The sequence below is a fragment of the Caloenas nicobarica genome, chromosome 5 (assembly GCF_036013445.1).
Source record: "Caloenas nicobarica isolate bCalNic1 chromosome 5, bCalNic1.hap1, whole genome shotgun sequence".
In the NCBI taxonomy this organism is placed as follows: Eukaryota; Metazoa; Chordata; class Aves; order Columbiformes; family Columbidae; genus Caloenas; species Caloenas nicobarica.
In genome coordinates, this window is record NC_088249.1 from 6003468 (window position 1) to 6023933 (window position 20466).

At 45.0% G+C, this 20466-nt stretch overlaps 1 protein-coding gene across 1 annotated transcript in view; it reads left to right on the forward strand.

The window, feature by feature from the left end:
- PRKCH (protein kinase C eta) overlaps nucleotides 1-20466 on the forward strand; it is a 119081-nt gene that overhangs the window by 43414 nt on the left and 55201 nt on the right. The window contains exons 3-9 of the mRNA XM_065635143.1: nucleotides 3681-3831; nucleotides 4653-4687; nucleotides 6153-6241; nucleotides 7927-8056; nucleotides 8976-9103; nucleotides 11263-11406; nucleotides 12132-12305. Of these exons, the coding sequence (XP_065491215.1) occupies nucleotides 3681-3831; nucleotides 4653-4687; nucleotides 6153-6241; nucleotides 7927-8056; nucleotides 8976-9103; nucleotides 11263-11406; nucleotides 12132-12305 (851 nt within the window). The remainder of the gene's footprint in view (nucleotides 1-3680; nucleotides 3832-4652; nucleotides 4688-6152; nucleotides 6242-7926; nucleotides 8057-8975; nucleotides 9104-11262; nucleotides 11407-12131; nucleotides 12306-20466) is intronic.

Below are 20466 nucleotides of genomic sequence, written 5' to 3' on the forward strand. Positions count from 1 at the left end.
AGTTGTGCTGTGCTCTCCCTCTCTTTTTTGCTAGAGACAGCATCAGGAAATGGGAAGAGCAGTACCCAAAAGAGCAGATTGCCAATGAAAAGTAATCCAGGCCTTGCTGAAGTCAGTCTCAAGCTTATTAATGCTATAATTTAATGAGAGATTAATATAAGCATGAACGAGGATCACCTGGAAGATGTGCAGCATCTGGAGAAATTAGTAGCCAAGTGGTGTGGGAAAATGAGGAATTTGAGGAATGTTTTAAATCTGAATGGTGCTTTAAAAAGAAAAAAAAATAGACAAAAACTTTGTGGCATGTGTCTTAATGAAAGGTAGGCCTGTAAGATGGGAGCTCTTGCACTGCATATGAGATATTGGTGTCTGGAGAACAGGAGATGGAGGCCAAGTACAGCTCAGAGAAGACGGCTCAAGGCTGGCTATGGATGTGATCCACCAGTGCAGGCAGCATGGAGACTGCCCCCACCGCCCGTGAAAAAGCAAGTGCCTGTCATGTTTCGGTCTTCCTGAACCATTTCAAGCTTACACTCTCTCTGAAAGCAGGCAAACCACAGGGATACACGGCAGTGTCCATCTCGGTGGTTTTACAGGTCACCTTTGAGTGTCCCCCGTCCCTCTGCAAAGGGCTGGTCTGTTCCTGGCTGCGTGTGGGCTGCTCGCTGCGTGGGAGACCGCCGGAGGGACAATTACCCCATGCTGATCCTCGAGGGGAGCCGTAACAAAACCAGAAACCATGTGAGCTAAATTGGGAACATATTCTCTTAAACTCTGGTATATGTGAGTGAGTGAACTTAAAGAGCATCAGCTGCTGGGCTTCTAATGGAGCAGCTGGTGTAAAGCAACTGGATTGCTTCTTTAGGTGATTTACTTACATGCTCAGTACTCACAAGCCCTGCTCTTCCTTTTCCATGCCTTGGAAGTTCTCCTGTACGTACTGGATGCCAAGACAGGATACTTTGCCAATTGAGGCTTTTGGCCCTGATCCAGGAAAACACTTAAGCATATGCTTAAACCTAGATCGAGATGTTCTCTTGAATTTAAAGGTGGGCAAATTCTGTAATACTGTAAGGATTTTTTTTTAAGTGTTTTTAATTCTCACATGAAGCTGCAGGAGTCTTGGGCTCAGTGAAGGAACTGGCTCTTGATCTTTCTCTTTTGGGGAAGAGACATCAACTGGTTGACCTGTCCAAGTTCTTCTCAGCCATGTTTTCTACAGTGGATAATGAGGCTATTGAAATTGTGCAATGATGATTGAATGCTTGGAAGGGATATTAAACCTCTGCACATCAGCTCTCACTTCTGGAGATCAAAATGACATATTGTGTGTGTGTGTAAGAGGCAAATTATCCTCCAGCTGCAGGATTCCTCCGTTTTGCTGTCATGTGTTTCTGGTTGCCCACTGACAGAGGCAGAATGCTGAATGAGATGGACCGATGTTCTGATTCATCCTGGCAATTCCTGTGGTCCCTGGAGTCCTGTTGACTTCAGTGAGAATTAAACGCGTGTTCAAGCACTTCCCTAGAAAGGCAGGCTTTTCTGCACCAGTCTCTGCCCAGCTGTTTGAAGCTCTACAGTGAAGAACACAGCTTTCTGTTAAGTGCTGGGATCAGCCCTACCACATACTTTTTTGTTTTAACGCAAAAATCTTAATTTATAGTGTGCACTTCCATTTTAAAAATAAATGCAAGCTGTCTTAAGAGTGCTCCATGTTGCAGTTTTGCCATCAGGCAGGAGGTTTCTATTAGTGCCTGTGGAGGGGACACATGCACAAATGGCTGGGAGAACACAACAGAAAGAAAAAAAGCCCTTGAGCTTTACGGCCGGCTTTGCTTCTAAACCTATGTCGCAAGAGTACCGAGAGGAATACATTGTGTGGCTTGCAGCCTTTTGAAGTGGCTGGATTCGGTACCGACGGGATGGCTTCCCTTATCTGCACTCCTACAAAGAGGACCAGGAAATAACGCCTGTGATGTGGGACTCTTATGTTTCAAGCCTTGATCAGGTTGACAGCTTTTTCCCTTTTTGTTTTCCCCCCCAAGCGGTTAATCAACAAAGCCGGTTGAAAGCAGGGAAATGCTCTGCTCTCTTTTGAGGGGTAAATGAAGCGGGAGGGTAGCAGCTGTGTTTGGGTACCGATGCACCGCTCCGGGATGATCAGACATGTGGGAAGTTTAGACTGCTCTTCCCTTCCTGTGTCATTATATCGTACAGAGGGTTTGGCAATAGCTGGCATTTTATCTTGCATCCAGTCCATGCTCCAAACAAGAGTCCTGAGTACAAACAAACATACATCGGTGCACGACCACCTCTAGCAGGCTGTATGTGTTCCCAAAATGCACTTGTTAGCAGCCCCTTTCTTTGCAAAGCAACTAACTAGATAAATGAAAATTTCATGTCTGTCTTCTGGGGTGAGTGTGCCCCGGATGAGGCTTTGATCTGGGAAGCTCAGCTTGTTTTGGGTAAATTGAGCTTTGCTAGGAAATTGTATATGGCTGAACTAAAGCCAGTTAAAAAAAAGAAAAATTAAATTTTGGAAAAATTCAGATTTAAGCCTCAGCAGTTCCCGGGTCCCTGCTTTCCAGAACTATAAAATATTATCTGTCCTTTGGAAAATGAGTCCTTTAAAGAAAACAGAGAGTGGTGCATATCAAACAACTAACAGTCGTTGAAAAATTAGGCCGTGCCTACAAAAAATGTGGACAGGCTGGAGAGGGTCCAGAGAAGGGCCACAAAGATGATGAAAGGACTGGGAAGGCTGATGTAAGAGGCAAGGCTGAGAGATCTGGGCTTGTTCAGCCTTGAGAAAAGAAGGCTTAGGGGAGACCTCGTCACCATGTTCCAGTATTTAAAGGGTGGCTATGAAGATGGAGGTTCCCTTTTTACAAGGAGTCACATGGAAAAGACGAGGGGTAATGGGTACAAGTTACTCCTGGGGAGATTCTGGTTGGACACAATAGGGGAATTTTTCACCATGAGAACAAGCAGCCTTTGGAATAATCCCCCCAGGGAAGTGGTGGATTCCCCAACATTGGACACTTCTAAGATGCATCTGGAAAGGGTGCTGGGCCATCTTGTCTAGACTGTGCTTTTGCCAAGAAAGGTTGGACCAGATGATCCATGTGGTCCCTTCCAACCTGGTATTCTATGATTTGATGATTGTTATACAATACGAGTGGTAATCCTGAGGCGTAGCATGAGAACACCAGATGTGGATAAATGCTGTTCACCAAGCAAGGCCCTGCTTTGGCTCAGCATGTGGGGTGCTGCCATCTGGGGCTGGTCGATTAGTTGTACGCAGTCATGTTTTCAGGAGTTATTGCCCCAAAAATTGTTTGTTATAATAACTCATTAGCCTTGAGCATCTGGTCCATTTACAGCTTGTGTATTAATGGATTAGTATATGTCTCAACATGGAGGAGGAGCAAGAGGAAGATGGGAAGAGCCGGTTATTTCTGGATAGAGAATATAATTTTGAGCTAAAGAGGCCTTTGCAATTGGCTTCCTCTGTTGCCTGTCCCAGATGTTCTCCTTGTTCTAGAGTGTGGTCCCGTGACTTCTAAACCATGGATGTAATTGTGGCCTTTGAAAGCAGTTTGTGCCATAGCAAAACCAGGAGTAATAACTGTGCATGATCATGTAAATGGTTTGTGGATGTTTTTCTTTTGTCTTCACAGGGACCCTCCAGAGGGATCGAATTTTTAAGAACCTCACTCGGAAACGCCAGCGGGCGATGCGAAGGCGAGTGCATCAGGTGAACGGGCACAAATTCATGGCTACCTACCTGCGACAGCCAACGTACTGCTCACACTGCAGGGAGTTCATCTGGTAAGAATGACTCCAACACGGTGGTGTGGAGCTTCCCATCCCTTTGTGTTTTTGGGACCAACATGCCACCCCCGATCCTTAATCAGTTACCCAGCACTTTACTAAGGGCCACTGATGTGACTTCTCCTGGCCATCAGGTTTAGCAGGTTACATTTATGCTGCAAACTGGATTCTACTGTGGAGAACCTGGAGATGATGTTTATCTTGGATGCTGGAAACAAACTGGGAGAGTGTAGGGATGGGGAAATGTTCTTCACTCATGAGCGTAGATATTATTTCAGGGTGTAAAAAAAATAACGCAAGCAATCTGAAAAAAGACCTCAGATAATAACTTGAGTGGAGCTTTGAGATGACACTGAGGAAAAAAAACAGTTGTTTGAAAGACTAGAGAAAGTGCCTGAGAACAGAAAAGCAATCAGAGGTGTGAGGTGGGGTGATGCATATGGAGGAGTGGGTAGAGCAGGGAGAAAAACTTAGATATGTCTCAAAAGAACATGGAGTGGGAAAGATAATAGCAGGGTGTGGGCTGCTGGTATCGGTCGAATAATTGTGGTGTGTGTTGTAATAAAGTGAGATGTTTCAGCAACTAGAGTGAGGGGGAATAGGGGGAATAACAGGCATGTTGACAGCCTGTCCTGTAAGCTGTGGCCCTTGCAATGTTTTATTACCCTTTCACACCCCTGTGCTGAATTGCACCATTATTGCTGGGAATTTTTACCTCAGGGATATGGTCGTTGGGGATCCTCTTGCATTTTGGCTCTTGATCTGCAAAAAGACTGGCTTTCTGATATTAGATTATGTTCCTATTTTGTTTCGAACAGGGGCGTGTTTGGGAAGCAGGGATACCAATGCCAAGGTAAGGTGCTCTGCCCCTGCACAGTGTGTGTGTGGGATGTGCTGTCCTGGGAGAGCTTCCCCGTGCTGCTGTGTCATCCTGTGGTTACAAGCTTCTATGAAGTCACCACTCCTCTTCCTCCCCAGCCAAAAATGTACATTTGAGCAGCTGTCAGGCTGACGCCTTGCACGTGTGCAGGAGCAACCACCTACTATGCTACGTTCATGCAAAACCCCAGGGGTCCAGTTGCTGTTTCATCCTGTGCAGATCCACTGAGCTGCAGAGTACGTGCAGCACCCAGCTAAGCTTGAGACATCCGTGGTCCCTTCAGGACAGTGTTCAGCTGGTACTGGGACACAAAGTACCCTACTGGAATGGCCACCCTCTTCTTTTCTCTCTCTGTGAAGTTCAAAAAACCCCAAATCAGGAATGTGACTTCAAATGGCAGCCTTGTGGGCTGGCACGGCACTTTTGTCTGAATGCATGCTTTGGCTGAATGGCTGTATAGATGTACGTGGTGCTTAATTATTGTTCTTCCTTTCCCTTTTTCTGTGGTAAGGTGACAGAATTACTTGCTTCACAAGTGCTTGGTCATTCAGCACAGCCTTCTAACGCAGCCTGTTTCTTGTGCAATATAATAGGGCACTGGTGTCCTCATATGAAAGGAAGCCGCACATAAACAAAATGTGTCTGGGGTGCAAGTGAATGTTTTTGGTAGATGCTCATGGGTGCAAGCTTGAGCTGGCAACAACTGGAATAGTGTGGGACCCTGCAACACATCTGTGACTTCAGTTTCCAATACAAACATCTTGCGCAGGCAGTAGCTCTGGCCCTTAGTGGTGTTTACAGTGCCTGCTGGGTTCTGGAGTGGAGGAATCCAAGTTCATTCCAGCCAAGCCAGCTTTAGACCTGAAGAGAGCCCAAGTTTAGGGCTGATTAGCCCTCTTGATGGGGACTAACTAATTAGCCTCAACACAGCACGGTTCTGCTGCAGTTACCAGCTTCCCAGACCCAAGCTTTGCAGTGAGCCTCAGGGACAGACTAACCTGGGCAGGACTCACCTGGATATCCAGCGTAGGAAACGCTTTGTCACTGAGATGAAGGGACGGCTCTGGGTATCTCAGACCTGTGTTCTCTAATGTTCTTTATGTGAAATCCTCTCCGCTGGATAACTATTTCAACAGCTTTTTTTTTTTTAGTTCATCTAAGAAGTTACATTGTCGTTTCTGTGTTCATGACCTGTATTTTCTATAAGCAGTTGTTTTCTAGGCTGTATGAACGTTCCAGTGCAGAATTTCTCTTGCAGTGGGTTGGAGATGCATCTCCAGATCTGTTACGAGATTTTGGACGTTCCAAGCCCCTGATTATTTTTCACATTTTTACTGTGTCCTGATGAAACAGCTGAGCCTTAAATGACCCAGCTGGTGGTTTGATGTGTTCTGAGTCGTTCAAGAGCTCTTTTCAGCATGCCTCTTTTATTTCCTAGTATGCACCTGTGTTGTACACAAGCGCTGCCATCACCTAATTGTTACAGCTTGCACGTGCCAAAACAATACTAACAAGACCGATCTCAAGGTAAAGTCATGTTGGTTATTTCGGGTCATTGTATTTTTTGAATATTCAGGGTTGCCTGGGTTGCTGGGGGTTGTCCTATAATAGAATTTACTCCGTGTTATCTTTATTTATGGATTTAAAAGTGGGAAAGAGTGATAGAGACATGCATGAAGGCCATGCAATATCATATGGCTGTTCTTCTGTTAATGCCAATAACTGGCTGGAATAGCACACAGTTTAGGAAGGCAGGGTGTCTTCATTGGAAGACATCATGAAACAGCAAATGCACTGTTTATGTTTGTTGTTTCCTTGCATGATTAACTGTATTGTCATCAAAATTTGGTGCCCAGTTCTTAATGTGGATTTCTCTGGCTTTAAAATCCAACCACTGGTCTTTGTTATGCCTCTTTTTTTCTTTTCTGGTAAGTCAAAGAGCCTATTTAGTCATTGCTCCACACCTTTACTCCATGAAATTATTTATGTAGTAATGAAGAACTCTTGCATAACTTGTGTTTCTGAAGGTTTTCTTCATTGCTAGTTTTGGCTGTATTTGACAGGAGTAGCATCCCCACCCAAAACTGCCGTGTGCATTGCATGTCTCATTTCTGTACCTGGAAATTGTTTAATAACTGTGCAAGGAAAATTCAATTGAAATATTTTTAATTGGGAGGTAGCTCTGTATGGTGTTCCATGCAGAAACCTTCTTTCCAGTGCAGATAAGCAATTGCCTTTGCTCGTTATTTCTTGCCTCTGAACTGCTGAGCTAGACTTCTTACAATGACCCCTTGCCAAACGAGATGAAAATAAGTTAAAATGCTTACGGCTAGTTAAATGATGAGGCTTCTCACCCCACTTTTAGGATTGTGAAGGGTTTCTAATGCCTCCAAGCTACTCTGAAAAAAAAAGACAAAGGTGAGGAGCCACCGCTCGCTTTGAAGTCATTGTTTTGGTCCCACCTCTGACTTTTCTTTGTGAAGTGGTGGGTCCCCCCTCAGTCTTCCAGGATCTGCAAGTTGAGACACAAAATGGAAACTAATTAATAGGCTCAATGGAGATGGGTTTCTTCAGCTGCTGTAACATTTTTCAAAGGTGTCTTTGAGATCTGAATGATTCACATTTGGAAAATAACAAGGTTAAAAAGGGGATGAGAGCAAGCGATAAAGTGAAATGTGGGCCTGAAATGAAAGACTATTAATAACAAGGAGGGCGAGAAGAGGAATGAGAATTTTAGGAGGAGCTGGGAAAACCAATCTGTATTGAATTTAATAAAATCAACAGTTTGACCTGAGGTTACATGTTTGCACGTAGTATGTAAGTCAATAATTTGAAAACTGTTTAGTTACAAAATGCCATCGCTAACTTAATTTGTATGTGGCACTTCAGTGTGATAGGTCTGTGATGAGGTAATCCGCACTTCTAATTCTACTTGCTTTTAAGAATTTAAAATTGGCTAGACAGCCCTTTTTAAAATCTGCTTTATTAGGTAGTCGAGCCTGGCCGGCAAGGACACCAGAGCAGCTCGCAGCAGGTGAGGCCGGTCACTCAATGTCCACTCGCAATAAACCTCAGTGAGGTGGTGGATTGGGTCATTTTCTGAGCTGGAATTGTTTTTATAGTTTTGCACTTAAATGCCTGTATGTAAATGAACATCAGCTTATATCCATGTATTTGAATTTTAAATCCGTGCTTTTCTTTTGGTGCCTCAGGTGACTGAACAAAGGTTTGGAATCAACATTCCTCATAAGTTCAGCATCCACAACTACAAAGTCCCAACTTTCTGTGACCACTGCGGTTCGTTGCTCTGGGGAATCATGCGACAGGGCCTACAGTGTAAAAGTGAGTGGCTTCTTACCACAGCCTTTTCACAAAAATACATATATTTTTAGACTCTTCATGCACTACGTGGGCTTGATTTGTGGAACCTACAAGAGAAAGCCAAGCAATGAATACTAATCTTTGCAAAAGTTAAAAAACCACTGATCTACCTTTTAATCTCTGGCTTCTAGAAGGACTCAGCTTTGCCCTCTCAGCACAGCTTTATTTAACTGGCAGTATTGAAAATATTATTGGGTATCCCTGCTTCTTGCATTCATTTTTCCCTTTCCCTGAAAGTTTTTCTTCAGCTAATGAGATAAGGCAATGAAAAGGCATCTGAGGGGAAAAAAAGGTCATTGCTTTAGGTCGACTGCCCTGTCTGTCATGCTGTTAATTGATGACAAAGCATGTCCTGATGTTACGTTTTTGTTTCGGTAATCCAGGCTGTAAAATCTTAGCAGTCTCCATTTGCCTTCATCTCCCACAAGAGAGGGTGTGTGTGTCCATGAATGAGAGCAAGAAAGATTTTAGTTTCCCACTGAACAATATGTCTTTAAAATTAGATACCTGCAAGTACTGGGAAAGATTGTTGCAAATTCTGTGACACAAATACTAATTTTGTCTGCAGGCATAGATGCAATTATATTTATATACCTGATGAACGTGTGCTTATGAATAGCTGCAGGCAATGTGGAATCCTGCTTGGAGAGTTTGGGGTGCATTCCTGATTTTCAGGAGTTTATTCTCTTATGAGAATCCTGATTTTATTCTTGGTGAGATCACTGGCAAAAATCCCGTTAGTTTAAAAACATGGAGTAGATTCAAATGGGTGTATTTTCTGAGGCAGAATTGCTAGATAATTTCTCAGCAGTAAATCCGTCCAAGACATTTTAATTGTTCCTTTCCTTTTCCTTTCCATCCCTACCATCACCCTTTTTAGTCTGTAAAATGAACGTCCACATCCGATGCCAAGCGAACGTTGCACCGAACTGTGGGGTGAACTCAGCAGAGCTTGCGAAAACCTTGGCATGTATGGGTCTGCAGCCAGGAAGCATCTCCCCAAATTCCGTGAGTCTTTTCATTTTTTTTTTCCCCTTCTCTATTTAAAACGTTTACAACTGAGTCTTTATATGGGTGCAGGAGAAGTTGGAGACATCCGTTGTAGCAGATGGCGTTGGGCGCTGGACTGCATGAGGAGGTTGTTACTGTCTGTGGCTTGTGGCAAAGACTTCACCTAGGAAATGGGTTTCTTATATCCAGGTTTACCCTGACAGAGGCTTTAGTCTAGAGGTGTTGCTTCGTTGCCTGCTTATGCTTCACAGTGATGTGACTCCATTAACTTTTGTCTGTTTGGCATGAATGAGAGGAGAATAAGACCCCAAACTAATTAATGGTCAATGTAATTCATGCCATACCCTTTTTTACTTTCACCGAAGCCCAGATGCTCTGCTTATGTGGATTGGAGTAGAGCATAAGAAGAGCTCAGCAGGAGGCCTACGTTCTCTGCCCTGCTTCTTCACTGTTTTTCTGAGTGATTTTGGAGAAACCATTTCACTTTTCATTACAGTTTCCCCAGCTAAAATTTGTGGTCCCTGACAACACAACATCGTCCCTGGTCTTTGCTGTCTGAGGCAGGGTCCCAGTGAGATTGCTGCCAGAGCTGGGACATATGTGTACCATTTCTGCTTGGCAGTACTTAAGGCATCCTAAAAATCCAGCTGTTGTATATCTGAATCTATTCAGAGAGTTTAAAACACACTGTAAGAATTTGAGTGAAGATGGCAATACACAGTAATAGAAATCAGAGCTGTCATTCGATAACAAATCAGTTTTCATCATGCTTCCTTTGCAAGCAGTTTTGGAAAGTGAGTTTGCTTGAGACCACAATAACCCATAAAATGTTGGTCTATTTATTTTTATTTGACCAAAAAGGAAATAGTAAAACCCAAAACATAATTGCCAAGCATGGTAAATCTTGTCATAGAGTTAACCAGCGACATCGATCAACCACATGATGCTGTACCAGCCCAGCCTGCTCCTTAGGCTGTGCTGCCTCTTTTGATTTCAGTTAGTTCATAGCAGACTGTCTTACCTTTGCTCTTCGTGCTGTGGCATTTCAGGGGACAGTTATCCTGGGAGTTACAGGGAAACACAAGTCCCAGGCTCCCTGCTCAGTTCTGTAAAAATCAGCACTTGTGAGTGTTTGTTATTTGCATAATCTGCATATCAAAAGGAGATAAAACTAGGAAAATAAAAATCTGTGCTTGATGTTTTAACAGTCTTTTCTCATTATTTGTGAGCTAAAGGCTCTAGGTAAGTGTTCAGACTGTGCTGTAAGCTTAAATCTATAGGGAGTTGTGCTGGGTGCTGTTCTGAATGCTCTTGGTTCTTTCCCTTTGGCTGGGGTTGCCGTGGAGCAATTTTGCTTTACACCAAAATAGTCACAAGGTGGAGCTCAAGAAGTCTTGTGTGACTTTGTTCGGGCTAACAAACTGAATAGAAGTACCTGTGGTTTGTATGTGTACTCATACGTGAAACAGAGCTGTGAACAGAGGGCACTAGAGGTTGACTTGATCTTTGTATACTGCAAAACTAGAAGCTCTAGAACCGTGTGCTAATACTGGTACAATTCCTGAAAACGTAGACATCTGACTGCTCGTGTGGGAATGAACAACCTTCCTCCACTGCTGTAAATTTGATGGAAGCCAGCAGCCCAGCTGTGGGAAAGGAAAATGTTTTGAAGTTTGAGTCCCACTGAACTGGGCTTTGAGTAAGATTCTTAAAATCGAGTAGAAACCTAAGAGGTTCAGATGAAATCTGCTCAGGTTCTTGATCTCACCAGCACTTTGCATATTGCAGAAATTATGCAGTCCTCCTCGCTCTGATATTAAATAGGAGACTTGGATCTGATTTTTTTCTGGGGAGCGAGGATCGAGAGAGGCAAATTTGCCTCTTGGATCTTCTGGGCACTGGGTTTACAGATTAAAATGCCCAGGTCAGGAAGCGGTGTTGATATCTGAGCCCAGCTCTGTGTGGTGCTGAGGTTGACCAGTCACATGTAGGAGCTTTCTGGGGTGGTGGTACCAACGTGCTTTCGTTCCGGTGGCCATTCAGTGCATCTGAACAGGTCCTTGATGCCCAGGTTGGTAGGCTGACTACCTGTGAGCACCTCTGAGGCCGAAGTACAATTTCTATGCAGACTGATGCTTATTTACTTTCTTCCACAGAAACTGGTTTCAAGATCTACTTTGAGACATCAGGGGAAAGGCAGCCTGAAAGATGGCAACAACGTTAATGAAAGTTCAGCGAGCAAACTCGGGATCAAAGACTTAACCTTCCTTCGTGTATTGGGAAAGGGCAGTTTTGGAAAGGTGAGAGTTATTTGTGGCTTTTTTGGGGAAAACCACAAAGCTCCAAGGTAGATGAAATTAATTCATAATGTGACACACAGGCTATCAAGTGGAGTATGCTTTGTGCAACAAAGTTGGTTACAGAGAGCAGGGAGAAAAGGGGAGAGAAAGAAAGCTGACAGCAAAGTGAAGAATTGGAAATCACAAAAAAAGAAAAAAGCAACCAAAGGAACAGCTGCATGCCAGGGCACATACCATAAATTGCAAGTGTGTATGTTAGCACTCGTTTGGGCAGCATTTCTTGGAGCATGTAAAGAGTTTTCCTTTAAAGGAAACGAGGCAATGGTTTCAAATGCAGTGAGACCAGGGTTTCATTTCTCTGCCTTGCCACAAAGCCAACGTGAAATGGTGCATTTGGATTTGATAACTGAGGAGGGAGGTGGGGTGGATGACGCTGCTCAGGGGCTTTGGCCTGGCACGGTGGATGAGCTTCGACCAGCTAGCCCAGTGCCAGACGTTGGAGCAACGTGTGTGGGTATTTCTATCCGGAGAAGCCTGCCGCAGACAGTAGCAGATGTGCCATTGATCGTACACCGATGCCCATGCTAACAGGCTGACTCACTCGCATCTACAAGCCTGATCATGACGCAACTGACCTTTCTAGTGTGAGAAGGTGCGAGAGGCTCCGTGTTGCTCATAGAGACCGAGGGCTCAGCCCTTGCAATTCACCCTCCCGTTTGGTTTAGGTGATGCTTGCCAAGATGAAAGAGAGTGGGCAGCTCTATGCAGTGAAGGTGTTGAAGAAGGATGTCATTCTCCAAGATGACGATGTTGAATGCACCATGACTGAGAAACGCATCCTTTCCTTAGCAAGGAACCACCCATTCCTCACCAAGCTCTACTGTTGCTTCCAGACTCCTGTAAGTATAGCCCAGGCAGTTCTTCCTGACACTGGCTGGCATGTTCAGGACAGAGGCTGTCCCTCGTGTATTTGTTCCCTGGCCTGTTATAAATGTCCTCCTTAGCCCCAGGAGAAACCTCTCTGCTCAAGGGCGAACAGCACACTCTGCTATATTCCACCTCTAACATCTGCTGGGCATTTGACAAACAAAATCCTGGCTTGTTCTAAGCTCCCTAACAAAATGGTGGGAACAGGGGAGCATTTCTCTGTGTCTTCCCAAGAAACATCTTTGTGCCATTCAGTGTTTCCAAATGCATATGTGCAAATGTCTGCAGACCTGCAGTGTCCTCCGGTTCCTGTGAGATCTCAGACTCTGCTCTGAATTTTAACAGGGCTGCATTTGCATTGAATTATCTGCAAACTCAACAAATTGTGCCTGGAAGCAGGGGTAGCGTCCTATCTCTCTACCAGCCTTAGCAGAACTGCTCAGAACTGAATGAAAGATCTTTCTGGGGTTACTGGAAAGGATCTTACTGACATGAGTGGACACTGAATCAGATCCATATACAGTTGGTATTTCTTCTGGTGTAGATAAGACAAACGATAGCATTGCTGTCACTAGCGGTGCATACACCTCAATGGAGGAACGCACACGTGCCTCCTGTCCAGCTTAGAGCATCATTTGGTGTGTGGGTGGAAGCTCGTTGCTGATGTGGGTGGTGGAGGGAGGAGAGGCTGTGATGGAGGCAGCAGCCGCAGCCGTGTCCCAGCAAGGTACATTTGGGAGTCCCCAATCTAAGCTGTTACTAGGACCAAAGCATTTTGTGCAGTTCACCTCTTCCAAAAACTGCCTGGGCTTATTTCCAGTTGCTTTTTGTCCATTTCTAAATGCTAGCAGAGCTTGTTTCCCTCTTAGAAGAGGCAGGAGAAACTTGCCCTTTTAATTTTGGCTTCACTCCTCCTACATAAACCCAAAATACTAAAAAAAAAAAAAAAGAAAGGGGGACAGACAAATGCATCCTGCCACTCACCCGTTTGTCTTCTCACTGGGGTGATGCAACAGCCAGCTATGGAGTTTAAGAGTTGTACATGTTTAGGGTGGAGCCCTTGGGTAAACTCACGTAATAGAAATGAGGTGATTTTTCTTTTTTTTTTTTTTTTTTGTGTACAGCTTATGTGGTTCACAGAGCAGCTGTCCTGTATAGCAGAAACAAAACTTAAAGCTCACTGTTGTCACTAGTAACCAAGGAAACTCCTCTTTTATTTCACAATATAAAGACACAGGGCCAAAATTTGAATTACTTTCCTGAAGTTCACATGTAAAATATCAGAAAAGTCCAGTACTGATGTGTGCTGTTTGAGGTCAGATGAGGCAGAGCCGTGGTTTTTGTCACTCACTGGCATGCTCTTTGCTATGGCTTTGCTTACTGAAGTGTGATGTAGATGTGAAAATAACGTGTGCTCCTGGGTTGTGTATTTTCCATGAGCTTAGGGAAGATTTAAGGTCACTGTGCTAGTACCATCCGTCATGGTCAAAAAATGAATGCAAGCTGCAATGGGTGCAGACAAGGTCTTCTGGGCTGGTGAAGTAATTGCAGAGTCTTTTGCAAAGGGGAAAAAAAAAGGGAAGAACTCAGACTGTTTAGACTAGCAAATTGAAAGCAAAAAGAGGATCTGATTGATGTCTGCAGATGTCGAACACTGAGGAGGGAAACAAATATGTCAGAGTGCTGGCTAAGATTAAATGAATCTAGACTGGCCATGGATACAGTTAGACTGGAAATGTAAAGGAGGTTGCTAAACAGTAGAGTAGCCTGAAACAGGAATTTCTGGACCAGCTTGTCATCAGAGGGGTGAAGGACCCTCGGCTTTTGCTGCCCTGAACACAGGGCTGGTCAGTCTCCGAAAGGCTGCCAAGGGAGTGGTGCAGGTCATAGCAGGACCCTCCTGTTTCCAGTCTTTCCCAGATTCCTCTTTTGCTTCAGTCCCACTTTGCTTCGTTATCTGGATAGTTAGTAACAGAAAACCATTTCTCCCCAGTAATAAAAAACCAAAACAAAACAAAAAGGGAAGCATTTACAAATGAAAAAGTAGATTTCAGACTGATGTTGTTTGTTGCGTCTTTTGCCCATGTTCTACACTCAGTGACACCCACTTCAATCCAGAATAACCAGATTTAAATTGCTTATAAAAGCATAATTAAATCCCTTTGCTATAATAGAGAAGTGATTGCAACAGCAGGGTATTCACTGGACAGAGTCCTTCCAGGAGGGCTTAACCAGGCTGATTCAGTACTTAAGGCTTCTGCCTGTTCTTTACATGGCATTGGGTTATTCCCTCCATCAAGATGAACTTGGCAGAAAAGAATATATATATATGAGTAACCACTTATTCAAAATGTTGGCCTGCAGCCTTATTTAAAAATGTTACCTATGCTTGGAGTTGGGGGCAGGGTTACACAAAACAATACCCGGTTTCACTTGCAATTATGTGGAAACCGTACCACATATATCTCACTTACAGCCCAAACTCTGAAAATGTGGTATTAACAGTTCACGTTATAAAAAACAAAGCATGACTTCAGTCTGCTGTGGAGATCCTGGGTAATTAATGACCTACTGGGCCTGCCTTTAGGAATTTTTCAAGAACTAGCCGTTTTGTGCCTTCTTACCATTTATCAAAGCGAAGTCATAGCCTGATCCCATAAGATGCATCAAGACAGGCTGGGACTAACTGGCAAGGTAGTAGCCCAGTTGGAAGGTACCTGGGGCTCCTGGTAGGTGCCAAGTTCAGGATGAGCCAGCACAGCAGTCTCATTGCACATAAGTTAAATTACGTCCTGGACTGCTTCAGAAGCATAAGGGAAATCATTATCCTTTCTGCTTGGCACTGGTGAGGCTGCACCTAGAATAGGGGTGTGCACTTATGGCCCTCCCAGTTCAAGAGGAAATTGTGGAAACTGGAAAGGAAGGGCCTTGGAAGCACCTGAAATACTGCAGCAGTTTGAGGACAGAGCGCTCAACGGGTTTGAGGGTTTGGCTGGGTTTAGAGCCATTTGAGTTCTGACTCTTGTGTAGTATTTCACCCAAACCAGCAAATTCTTCTCGTGACTTACGCAGCCTAGGGCTGACTTAAACAGCCCGGGGCATGTCTGTGCTGCACGATGCAATGTCATGTAGTGCCAGTAATTTAGCATTAGCTCAGCTGGCACAAGTAGCAGAAACAGCAATGCATTGCCTGAGTTCATTTATATTGCTGCTACTTTTGCTTGCCTGTTTTGAGCTCGCTGAGGTTTTTTTCTGTGCTTACATTAGCCACTGATGTTTTTTTCAGAAAGGTTTTCTGTTCTCCTGTGCTGCCTCTGTGCTCAGTGTGGTCTTAATTTAGTCTCAGCTGCAGCATAAGTGATACCCACTAGCAAGGCCTGCTTTATTTTATTTTATTTTATTTTTTCTCAGCCAGGGTGGGCTGAGGCTGCCTGACCTCCAAAGTGCCTCCTTCCTCTATCACAGAAATACTGCAGCCACTAGGTGGTAGGAGCTGCAAGGAGTGTCTCTGCCTGGTGTGGGTGACAGTTTTCAGAGCCTAAAGAGGAAATATCAGCTGCCCAGCAGGCTGGCAGAGCCCAGACCCTCTTCGTGCCCAGCGCTGGGCTGGGCAGTTTTGGACTTGCACCTCCAGATTCCTTTCCTGTGAAAGGCATGGAAGGAGTCCTGCTGCTCTCTTGCAGGGGGGCAGTTTAAGTCCTGCTCCAGCTGCCTCTGTGTGAGGTCTTCCTTGCTCACACCACCTCTGGTTTTTTTATTTTTATTTTTTTTTTTCATTGAAAGCCTTGCCTTGGGAACTTTCCACCTTGCCTAAACCATTTACCTCTGCTTTTACTAGGGCCTTAGAATCATCCTTTAGTGTCAGAGAGGATTACACTTCTGCTCCAGTAATCTGTGAGGTGCTGACAGGTGCTGGGGCCAACCTGCGGATAATCACGGATCCTGTGTTAGGGGTCACAAGCCCCCAAAAGTGCTTGTTTCCGTTTACTTGACACTGGTGTCATCCAACACCTCAACAATACTGTCCTAGAAAGGGTGAAAGAGGCTATATGTATAAATAGCTAAGTCAGTAATTTAATCCTGGGGAATGTGGATCCTGGAATGTTTTAATTAAAATGAGTTTGCACTAAGTAGGTTCTGTCTTCTGTGGGGTTTGGGAACCATCCTTCCTGCGCAGGTGGTTTACCTTTAAATCCTTTTGTCTCCACTCATATGCATGAGAATGAAAAGGGCTGGGGGCAGATCAGCTTCCCGTGCAAATAGTGTCAAATAGCTCCTGCGGTTTATGTTTATTGCCTTTATCCCTTTTCTCCTGACCATGGGGTGCTTCCAGAGGACGGTGCCCCAGGCGATGCTGTTTCCAGCACTGTCCCTGCTTGCCTGATCATTATATGGATTTTCTTTCCGTGTTGTGGCTCTGCTGACAGTTGCTGAGGCACAGAGCCTGCCCGTGTCCTTCCAAAAATAGTGAGACACGAGAACTTGGTAGAGGGATGTGATTTTCTGTAACGAATGTCCTTCCAAGATAACAGCTACCGGGGTGCTACTGAAACTGGTAGGGACTGACCCAGGGACGCCAAGGCAGTTAATGATTGAACTGGTCCCATTTTACGAGAGCAGCCTGCTGTCCAGCATGCAGCTTTCTGCCCCCTTTACAAGCTCGAGGCCGATGTCGTGCTCTTGACATGGAAGGGGAACGTTTCTCCACATCTCCACTGCTTCCCCGGGTGCTCAGACAGTTCTCCCAGGGTCAGCGTGGGCATCATGTCATGAATCACCCAGGTGTGTAGGGAGGTGAGCCTGTATTTCGCCTCCTAGAAGTGTTAGAGCTGACCTGGAGCATTCGACAGGGCCATAACTTTCAAGTGAGGGCCAACAAGCAAAAGTGGTGGGATTGAGCCATGGCAGCTGGCTGGTTGCTCACCCACCCGCTGGTCCCTGGGTGCCACAGGAGAGGTCTAAGTGCCCTTGTATATCCTCGGAGTCCCCCGATCATGCTCCCTCCAGGGGATCTCCAGCATCAGCCTGGTTGTCCACCAGCTGCTCCACTGTCACCAAATGGGTAGAGGACAGGGCAGCCCTGGGGCAGAGCCTGCCATGGTGGAGGTGAGGGAGGCTGGAAAGGCAGCAGCAGCCTTTATGGAGCTCTGGTTAGATGAGCAAGCATCCTGACACAGAGCTTGGAGCGTGCTGGTGGGTGGTAAGGAAGCAGTGAGGCCTCTCTGATGTTCTCTTTGAAAGGTGCTGAGAGGGATCCCTTTGGGAGGTGAGAGAACAGCTTTGATCATCTCCCAGGCTCTAAACCCCCAGCCTTCCCTCTCTGGCATGTCGAAGAGGCACGACTCCATACCTGCATACACCCAGCAGGCATGTGAACTTCTTGGATGTTTTTCTGCAAGCACTGAGGCTTTTTCCCCTGTCCCTGAGCATCAAGACCATTGCTAGCCCCAAGCCACTGTTCTGGAAGACCAGCATGTGCTTCTGTTTTGTTGCTGCCAGTCAAAATCAAATGAAGATGTTGATGGGGACATCCTGTTTCCAGGCCTGGCATTGCCCAAAAAGCTTGGTACAGTCTACTATACCTTCTGGCCATCAACACAGGCACCCTGCTGGAGGCTTGCTGCAGAGTCCTTCTGAAGTCAAGTTTGAAGGAGCTTGAGTTGTGGTTTACTTGAGGCCCTGAAAAGGTGAGTTAGTTTTTTTGGGGGCTGTTGGACAGAGAGGTACCAGGGAATCTCCTCTCTCCGTCTTTGCTCTCCAGTGCAGCTTATGCAGATGTATGTGCCATGGTGCCCTCATGTTGGCTTTGTGACCATGGGAGAGGTAGTCAGTTTGTGTCTTTCTGTGGTTTGACAGTGTTCACATCTACCAAAAACCTGTGACATGTCTGCTGGCATGCTGGCTCAAGTTGCTGGTAAACCAGATGTGTGAGGCCTCCAAAGCCGGGTCTGAAAGGCTGAGCTTTCTCTGATGTGCACAGTAACATCTTGTGGTGGTCTCTTCATTGCGGGAACATACAGTGTTGGGCTATTTTTTTGTAGACAGAGTGGTTTTGCTTGAAGAAGATGAAACAAGATCAGACTGACATTTCTGATTTTGTCTGTGAACTTTGCTGGTGTCCGCACTTCGGCTGCACGTTGAGGTGATATAAGCTGAAGTGAAAATATGAACCAAAGGATTAGCTGCCATCGTTGTGTTGTAGCTCCCGAGTGCAACTTTCCCACCGCTGGTTGTTGAGGGACTTTGGATTTTTATGAAGCCGAGAAAACGCCTGTCTCCATCTGCAGTGGCTTATGAGAGAGATTGTAACTGTTAGACAAAATTGTGAAGCTTAGTGCAAGGGTGCCTGAAGGAGATGCTGTTGCCTCTGGTTAGCCACAGTACCTGAAACTAGTATTTTTTTTCTTTGGGCTCAAAATTGAGGAGGCTGTGGCATAAAAAGGGGTTGAACTGGAACCAAGTCACAAACAGCCTGAGTGAGCAGGTGCCAGGCAGTATTGAGGAGAAAAATGAAAAAAAAAAAAAAAAAGGCAATTGAAGCTCAGAGAAGAGGTAACTAGTTGAGGTGTGACCCAGCAGTGCCTTAAGTTTCTATCTTTTTCAGTCTGTATTACTTTGCAGGTGCTGTTTGAGGTGAGATGATGGATCCACAAAGCCCTCGTAGCAAGCCCATTACAAGTGGCCTTGGGTATTTCAGCACTTTTAATTTTCCTGAAGATCTCTGGCCAAGCTTGTAGAGGTCTCTAGCCTTCCCCAGCACAGGCTGGGGCCAGCAGATATTGCAGAGTTCAGTATTTTTAAAAACAGGACATAGCTGTCTCAAGTTGGTCACCCCAAACTGGAAACAGCAATTCCTGTAGCTTTTTTCTGAACTGAGAGCTGTAAAAAGAGCAGCTCTGTCCTGGGGCACCATGATACCAGCAGCCAGCTGAGGGGTGCAGATGTCCTATAAATCTTTGATTAACGGGTGATGTCTATAGCTTGATACATTCTAGTTCATTATCCCTCCATTTATTCCTTCGTTTTTCGATCTTTCAGGTGGGAAGGAGTGTTTATTTAGTTTTCTATGATACTTTACAAAGTCTGGAGGGGGAGATTTAATTTAATTTTTTCTTTAAATTTTTTAGTATTTTTTTAATATTTTGTTATAATGGTGGCCAAGCTGTCTTTTTTGTTGTTTTTTAATTGGGAGTACACAGACATTTTTTTTGTATGTGATTTAACTGATTGACCTAGTACTGGAGTTTGGTTTGTTTTTTTCCTAGTTGGGGTTTTTTGTTTTGTTTCTAATGGAACAGAAACAAATGAACGATAGTGATAAAAATCATCCTCTTGCGTGTATGTTGAGTAACAGTTTCTAGTCATAAGATGAGCTAGCCATGTAATCCTGCTGTAAATTAGACCGTTTTGAGGGGAGGGGATGAGGAGGAAGGATGCACATTCAGTTCAGTCGTGTATCCCAAAGGATGCATTGTTCCAGAGAAACGACTGAATTTATGTGTTGCAAAACTCTCCAGCGTGGGAACTTGACATTTCAGCCATGCAGTTAAGAAAACAGGGGCAGAAATTTGGAGGCTGTAGTTAGATTTGTGATGATTTTGTTTTTCTCTAGGGCAGGTGGGAACCCGCAACTCCCATCAGCTCACCGTGGGTTGTGGTTGTCGTTGTTCAGCTCTTCTGGAATGAGCTCTGCGTTCATACGGTGCACACATGCGTGCGGGAGGCAGCCTTTACCCCGAGGGACCCCGCAGAGTTGATTTATGCAAATGGCAAGAGCCAATTTATTATTCTCCAGGCGATGTTTATGTGCCTCGCTGCCACGGCGTAGGAAAGCCTGCATTGTGCCCGCTATCGGCAGCCTCAGATAGCAGAGCGCGGTTGTGATAACTGGTGATAACTGCCCCATTCCCGTAGCTGTGACAATGACACCGGTGGCTTTTGTTGAAGGAGCTAAAACCGAGCTCAGCCCACTCACTGGCTGCCCAGCCTAGGGGAGATACCACATGTGTCTTACACCCTTTCTGAGTTCACTGAATATTCACTGTGTTTCCCTCTGGCTAAAAAAACCACCCCAAAACCAGCGAAAGGAAGAGACCTTCCCTTTCTCAGCATTTCAGACGTGGCACAGCGATC